The sequence below is a fragment of the Cynoglossus semilaevis genome, chromosome 20, assembly GCF_000523025.1.
Source record: "Cynoglossus semilaevis isolate Cse_v1.0 chromosome 20, Cse_v1.0, whole genome shotgun sequence".
Lineage (NCBI taxonomy): Eukaryota > Metazoa > Chordata > Actinopteri > Pleuronectiformes > Cynoglossidae > Cynoglossus > Cynoglossus semilaevis.
In genome coordinates, this window is record NC_024326.1 from 14,996,202 (window position 1) to 15,003,637 (window position 7,436).

The window sequence follows — 7,436 nt, forward strand, 5'->3', positions numbered from 1 at the left end:
TTGGTTGGTTGTTTGGTTGGTTGGTTGTTTGGTTGTTTCTCATCTTCTTCCCTTTTTTTCCTCCTCCTCTGTTAGCGGCGCCCCCTGTCAACTGAGCACTGTCGGTTTTGTTGCCAGAGCTTTTGAATTATTTAGGTCTGGTATTTGGAGGCTGAGAGAAGGAGCAGAGAAGAGTGCACGTGTACGTGCACGCTCTCACACACAGAGTTGACTGACTGTAACTGACTCTAACGTCGTCGCCTGTTTTTTCAAGTCTGAAAAAACAAACTTTTATTGATCTGTTTTTTTAAGTAGTTGTTACCAATGTTACCGAGTGTTTACCACATTAATAACAACACCATCAACACCAACAACACCACCAACAACAACACCAACAACAACACCATCAATAACAACACCATCAATAACAACAACACCGTCAATAACATCATCAACACTAACATCAACAACACCGTCAATAACAACAACAACACTAACAACAACACTAACAACATAACCATCAATAACAACACCATCAATAACAACAACAACACCAACAACAACACCATCAATAACAACAACAACATCAACAACACCGTCAATAACAACAACACCGTCACCAACAACAACACCATCAATAACACTAACAACAACACCAACACAAACTACATCATCAACATCATCAACACCGACAACAACACCGTCAATAACAACAACAACAACAACATCAACAACACCGTCACCAACACCGACCACATATATCCAGTCCATGTAGCTCTCGAGTGTCTTCTGGTGTGGATTTCACCCCCGCACTCCTGTAGTAATGTGTGACGGTTGCTAACCGTTAGCTCAGCTGTTAGCAGGTAGCTGTTGGACGGTGTGGAGCAGAGAGCAGCTCACCTGAACCAGGGTTAAGGGTCTACACACACACACACACACACACACACACACACACACAGACTGTATCAGCGTGGGTTCCTTACTGAATTGGTTCCCAGAACCTGCAGGTCCGGTTCTCTGGACTCCAGCAGCTTGGCCACCATGTGCAGGAAACTCTCCACGAAGGGTTTGATGCTCTGAGAATGACAGGCCATGAGGAGCTGGTCCAGAGCCTCCATGGCGATCACCACGTACCTGAAGAACCACACAACTGCTGCTAGGAAACCAACAACAGGCAACAGTAGAAGCAGCTAGCAGCTAACCAGCTAACAGCTAACAGCTAACAGCTAACCAGAACCACTTCAGTAATTAAGTAAGTACGAGCCACCAGTGTCCACTTAGCGAACGATGGTTCTGTTTAATTTAAAGAACCACTGACCCGTATCGGTGTCGAACCACATCCCTGCTCAGCCGCTCAGCCAGATAAGCTCCGATCCGGTCCAGTTTCTCTGGAGCCGACACAGCGTAGAAGGTCAACTTCTCCATGTCTGATTTACTCAAGCCGTCCTAGAATTAAAAGAAGAAACAAAAACATTCATTATTATTGAGCTCCAAACCTCATAGAGAAAATGAGTGATTTTAGCTGCAACTGATCGTCTTGACAGACTTTGGTCTGAGCTAAAATAAATGATGCCACTAGGGGGAGCATCAGATAGCACAGAGAGCAGCAGATGGAGCTTCACTTCAAGCTAACTGTGAGCTTGTTTTCAGAGCAGATGTCTTACTTTGGGGTCCTCAGGGAAGATATTGTCCACCAGTCGTTTGTACCGTGGCCTCAGTGGACCACAGCAGCCGCACACTCCTACAACACACACACGGAAAACACACTGTTACTCACACCGTTAGCCGTAGGGTTAGCTGTTAGGGGCTCAAGGTTACTGTGAAGACTGTTGACAGTCCAGTCGGCCATGTTTGTTTGAATTGCCTTACAGCTAAGAACGGTGTCGACACCCCACGACTGCAGCGCCCTGGTGGAGGTGATGCAGCAGCTCCCACCAATAAGGAGTTAAAGAACCCTGGACGAGGTCACATGGTCTGACGTACTACAGCCACACTGGACTGATTCTGGTGGAGGTCATGAGAGAAGACGATTTCCTTCGTCCTGCTGCGACGCCGCTCGGTGTTAACTTACTGATTTGATCTAAACAGTCGTCCAGTTTTCTGCTAACTTCGTTCTTGGCTAACCTTTAGCTTATTTTCTATGTATTGACCAAACTCTGGCAAAAGAGGAGAAAAACTGCGCCTGTGGTCTGACCTACCAGAATTGACCAGAACTCGGTGGTTTGAGCCTCGTCCGTAGTTGAGCGAATCGGTTTGAGGGACCTGTCGGTACCGCCGCAGGATCCCACGTCTCAGGTCCAAACACCACGACGACGGCATGACGCCGAACCTCAACCGTGAGCCTTAGTGTGAGACGATCGCTGCAGCTGCTGCTCTGGACTCTGCCTCAGGTGAGTGTTGGAAACCTCACCTTTCCTGCTGCAACAAACACTTCCTGTGACGGACAGGACCATCGGCCAATGGGACGCCTGACTGTCACTGCGCACTCATCGCCTCCTCTCTCTCTGACAGGCTCGGGTTACCAGGAGGAAAACATGATCCAGGACCAAAACCTGGAGCCGAGGAGAGTCTGCGGTTTCTCTGACTGAACGTGTTTGATGAGCTCAGAGGAAACGTGGCCTAAAAACAGCACCAAACTGGGTCAGGACTAAAACCTGCGTCACAGCAGCTTCTTCTGTCTGAACAAAGTGTACGGTTTTGATGAAGCTGTTCCACAAACAGACTTCACTGGAAACCCAGTTTGTGGACCCAGCGCTGCCTCATCACTGAGTTCTAAAGAGTGACCACCAGGGGCCGATGTGACCCTGGTGGTCAGAACCACGGAGTCTCTCCCTGGACTTTGGTCTGGGAAGCAGCCGGTCCTGAAAAGTGTGAGACCAAACATCTCTCAGTCAGACAGTTGGTCTGTGTCTCCATTACACAGACAAAACAGTGTCACATGAGGAGCTGCTGCTGCTGCTGCTGCCTCTGGTGGCCAGCATGCGTCAGTGAACAGTGACAGACATGATGTCATTGTGCTGCACTGAGAGCGTGAGGCAGAAACAACACCGTTTTAATCGGGCGAGGGCCCCGAGGCCCGGGACCCGCGGGCTGGGCCACGCCTTAATCTGGGAGATTATCATCAACACAGAGACCGTGAGATTAGAGAGGAGAATGCTGGAGGTAGGACTGTGTGTGTGTGTGTCCGGTATAGGAGGAGAAAAAGGAGATTAAAGAGGAGATGAGAGTGAAATTAAGTTTTTACTTTGTTAGAGTTTGAATTGATTAAAGAAAAACCACTAACAGTAGAAAGAGCTAGAAGTTGATGAGAACAGAAGGAACAGATACAGCTGGTATAAATGAGTTTAGAGGCTGAGGAACGAGCTAACGGTTAGCTTAAGAACGAGAATACACACACTGTTAGTAGACGGAAATGAACACATGTAAGAAGAGGATCTGAGCTGAAAAAAAAAAAGACGGGGATTATTTCCCAGCAGTCCTGTGCTGATGACCTTATATGTGTGTGTGTGTGTGTGAGTGAGACACAGAGAGACAGTGGGTTTGTCCTCCATAATGACTTAATTGAAGTGGTTAACAGTGTGAGTGTAATGAGAGCCTCCAGACCACAACACATCCAGGAGTGAGAGCTCTGAAGTGAAGCAAGTGCACGCACACTCCCACACAGACACACATGTAAGGCCAGATCACACTGGAGTCACTGATGTCAAACCTAACTCTTATGGAGGGACATGAGGTCATCCAAATGTCAAGAGGTCAAGCTACATCTGGAGCACTGGAGCCTAACCTTTGGTCAAGCACGTAGAAATAACCCATAAACACACAAAACAATAAAATAAATGAAAAAAGGTTGATTATAAATCAAGAATATAACGCTTCACCAACAGAACACAAGTTAAAATCTCTGATTTTCTCCATGGACTTTGGTCTGAACTAAAATCTCTGATTTTCTCTATGAGGTTTGGTCTGGGAGAGTGAGTGATTTAAAGTGGTATTATTTATTATTTTGTTATAGAACAACTGTTGCTACAATAACAGGTGTAAAGCGTTGTTGTCCAACAGTACCCAGTACTGGTTCCTGTGCTACATGAAGTCTGTTACTTTGTTGTCCACTTTCCTGTGCCCTTTGCCTGGACCAGTACTAGGACCAGTTCCTGTGGCAAACAGAATAGTTCCAGAGAGAACGCGCTGGTGACTAATCCTTCAACCTTGATGTTGATGACGAACATGGAATTAGCTAAAGGTGTGACATGAAACACAACTTCCACAAAACACACACAGACACACACACAGATTCACCTGCTGGCATCCTGCTGCCGTTCAGCTGTCCCGCTCGCAGTTAGTCGGTTAATCGCTCGGGTGACTGTTGCGTTAGTTGAACAATCAGTTTTCCTCCATTAAAAGCTGCTGGCGTTGTTTTAATGTCTCCTTCCTTGACGACTAACCTCGACGACACTCACGCTGGGTGAAGTGTCGGTTTGTCGGTTTAAAGCTCGGCTAAAGTGTTAGCCTGCGGAGCCGACAACAGTGAGACATTCCTGGGCAGCAGAGTGAACGCAGGGGGACATACCTGTGGATGAAGCAGATCAGCTGCTGCCGTAAACACACATACACACACACACACATACACAGGAGTCAGGGTTTACGGCACTCGTCGGTGCTTGACGGCCATTATCCCAACACGGAAGTGAATTGTTTTACATACTCTGTTCCGCCCAAACTCTTCTTTTTACACCCGTTTTTACTCATATTCACTTTTTAATGCTCTCGTATCCTGTCGTTTCTGAATTCCGTTTGTACAAATAAGATGAAAAACTAAGAAAAAAAGACTTTTAAACAAAACCGGAAGTGAGGAAGCGTCGTCAGCCTCCTGTGACCGAGTGAGAAAAGAGGAAACTTGTTTGTTTTCAAGAGTGGAATAAAAAAAGATAGTAATAAAAAATAAAACAAAAAATTCCAAGGTTTAAAAAAGACCAACTTTACAGCTTTTGGTAAAAGGATAGTTTTAGAAAATATAAAGAAAAATAAAAAAAAGTTGGAAACTTCCACAGATGAATTAGTCACGTTAACAAAACTGTTAAATAATCCCAGAGATTATGACATGTTTGAAACCAACCAGTTGTTGGTTGGTGATTTAACCAGAACGGAGTTAAAACAGTGGTGTGTGTGTGTTTCTACTTTGTACTTTTAAAGCTGTTTAAGAGCTTTTTGAAGCTGCTGACTGGAAATTAAATCTGATTAAAGGCTCTGGACAAAAACACAGTCACGTGACTGACAGCTGTCAACACCGTGAGTCAAACCAACAAGACTGTGTGTGTGTGTGTGTGTGTCACGGCCGAGTGAGTCACATCTACATCAGTTCGTCTCTGGTTCAATCACATTAAAACAAATGAAACAAAGAAACTCTGGTAATAATAAAACGATGTGAGTGACATGATTATACATATAATAAATAAATATATATATAGTAGTTTTTGTAATCCTTCATTTTAAATCTAATTTAGGGAAAATATTTTTAGTGTTTTTTTTCATATTTATGTCAGAAAGTCAAACGTTTTTAAAGAAAAAAACTTCGTATTGAATCTTCAGAACAAAGGGTTTGATTTTCTCACTACACACACACACACACACACACACACCACCAGGATATGACGTGTCTCGTTGAGTTAATGACTCTTTGATTTTATTTTGCAAGTTTTGCAAGTATCTTCCAAGTTGTTAGTGCCCCCTGCTGGTTGTCTGTCGTGTGCACAGCTGTACTGACTGATGACTCACTGACTCCTCTTCACCACAGACTCTTCTGCAGATACTTTTAGAACAGTACTGTAGTACACCTAGTACTATATGGCATTTACTGCAGTACTGTTTGACCGAGGCCTTAATGAAACCAGATGTTTGAGACCCACTAGTCTTTACAGCAGGAACGCTGTTGGTTCAATTCCTGGTCCAACTTTCTGTTCGTCCTCCAACAGCTCAAAAACATGAACTGACCAGAGGTGTCAACAGACTGGACGACTGTCCCTGGTCTACCCCGCCCTGACCTGCAGACAGCTGGGACTGACTTGTCCTGGTTGTCTTTGTTGTCCTAGTTGTCCTGGTCAGCCTGGTCCTCCTAGTTGCCCTGGTTGCCCTGGTCCTCCTGGTTGCCCTGGTCGTCCTGGTTGTCCTGGTCGCCCTGGTCCTCCTAGTTGCCCTGGTTGCCCTGGTCCTCCTGGTTGCCCTGGTCGTCCTGGTTGTCCTGGTCGCCCTGGTCCTCCTAGTTGCCCTGGTTGCCCTGGTCCTCCTAGTTGCCCTGGTTGCCCTGGTCCTCCTCCTTGCCCTGGTTGTCTTCAGTGCTCTGTGATTACCCTGACAGCTGGGACGTGTCTCTTGAGTCTCAGTCTTTCTGCTGTAATTATCCTGTCACCAAATTAACTGATAACTCAGTAACCTGCACGTTAACTACCGAACCTCCAGGTGAACAGATGACCAACCCAGTGACCGTCGTCCACATTTAGTAGGTTGGTGGTGTAGGGTGGTAGTGTAGGTTGGTGGTGTAGGGTGGTGGTGTAGGGTGGTGGTGTAGGGTGGTGGTGTAGGTTGGTGGTGTAGGGTGGTGGTGTAGGGTGGTGGTGTAGGGTGGTGGTGTAGGTTGGTGGTGTAGGGTGGTGGCTCCTGTATGAGGGGCTCCGTGTCTGACCTAAAGGTCTGACCTGGTTTAAGGTTGCTGGTGTAGACCTCTTCCTGTCGCCACCACAGCAATCAGGATAAAAGCTTCCAAATCCTTCCGTCCTGAGCAGAGCTGTGAGCTGTGAGCTGTGAGCTGTGAGCTCTCTCTCTGATTGAGTCGTAACCAAAGCTCATTGGTCGTTGCTAAATGACTCAGAAGGCGACACCGGTCCTAACGATTTCATTAACGATTGTCGTCATCAGACCGTCTCCACACCACCAGGGGGCAGAGTAGACTCTTCTTTCTTCATCAAGCTGCTGCAGGTGCTTTGTCGTGGCCCCTCTGCTGCGGAGCTCTGTGATTGGAGCAGAGCTCGACCGTCTGACAGTGACAGGCTTTGAACAACTTCCTGTCGATTATGGACGACCCACCACGATGGTACCGTAGCCAGAAAGAGTTCCAGTTCCAGCTCTTCCACTGGACTGTTCAGTGTTTAATCACAGGTCGGTCCACACCCAGATTTTCTTCTGTGATTGGAGCAGAGCTCGACCGTCTGACAGTGACAGGCTTTGAACAACTTCCTGTCGATTATGGACGACCCACCACGATGGTACCGTAGCCAGAAAGAGTTCCAGTTCCAGTTCTTCCACTGGACTGTTCAGTGTTTAATCACACGTCGGTCCACACCCAGATTTTCACTGATCTTCATCTAAGTTCAGATGCAGCTTCAATGAGGACCGGAAAAAAGAGCCGACTGTCCCTTTAACAGCTCCTCAGTTTGGGTGGATGAGTCTGGCTGCTCCAGTCTTGG

At 46.6% G+C, this 7,436-nt stretch overlaps 1 protein-coding gene across 3 annotated transcripts in view; it reads right to left on the minus strand.

Annotated features, from left to right (window-relative positions):
* The window catches only part of efr3a (EFR3 homolog A (S. cerevisiae)), a 15,814-nt gene extending 10,959 nt beyond the window's left edge, over positions 1-4,855 (minus strand). For 2 of the 3 annotated variants that reach the window (XM_025066206.1, XM_025066205.1), the window contains exons 1-5: positions 4,276-4,655; positions 2,178-2,840; positions 1,644-1,720; positions 1,298-1,425; positions 963-1,113 (exon numbers count right to left, since the gene is read on the minus strand). In XM_025066206.1, the coding sequence (XP_024921974.1) occupies positions 963-1,113; positions 1,298-1,425; positions 1,644-1,720; positions 2,178-2,298 (477 nt within the window). In that variant the 5' untranslated portion in view covers positions 2,299-2,840; positions 4,276-4,655. Of the gene's footprint in view, positions 1-962; positions 1,114-1,297; positions 1,426-1,643; positions 1,721-2,177; positions 2,841-4,275; positions 4,656-4,681 lie in introns of those variants that run through there. The other variant, XM_025066204.1, reaches the window with a different exon arrangement.
* Positions 4,856-7,436: the final 2,581 nt, after the last annotated feature.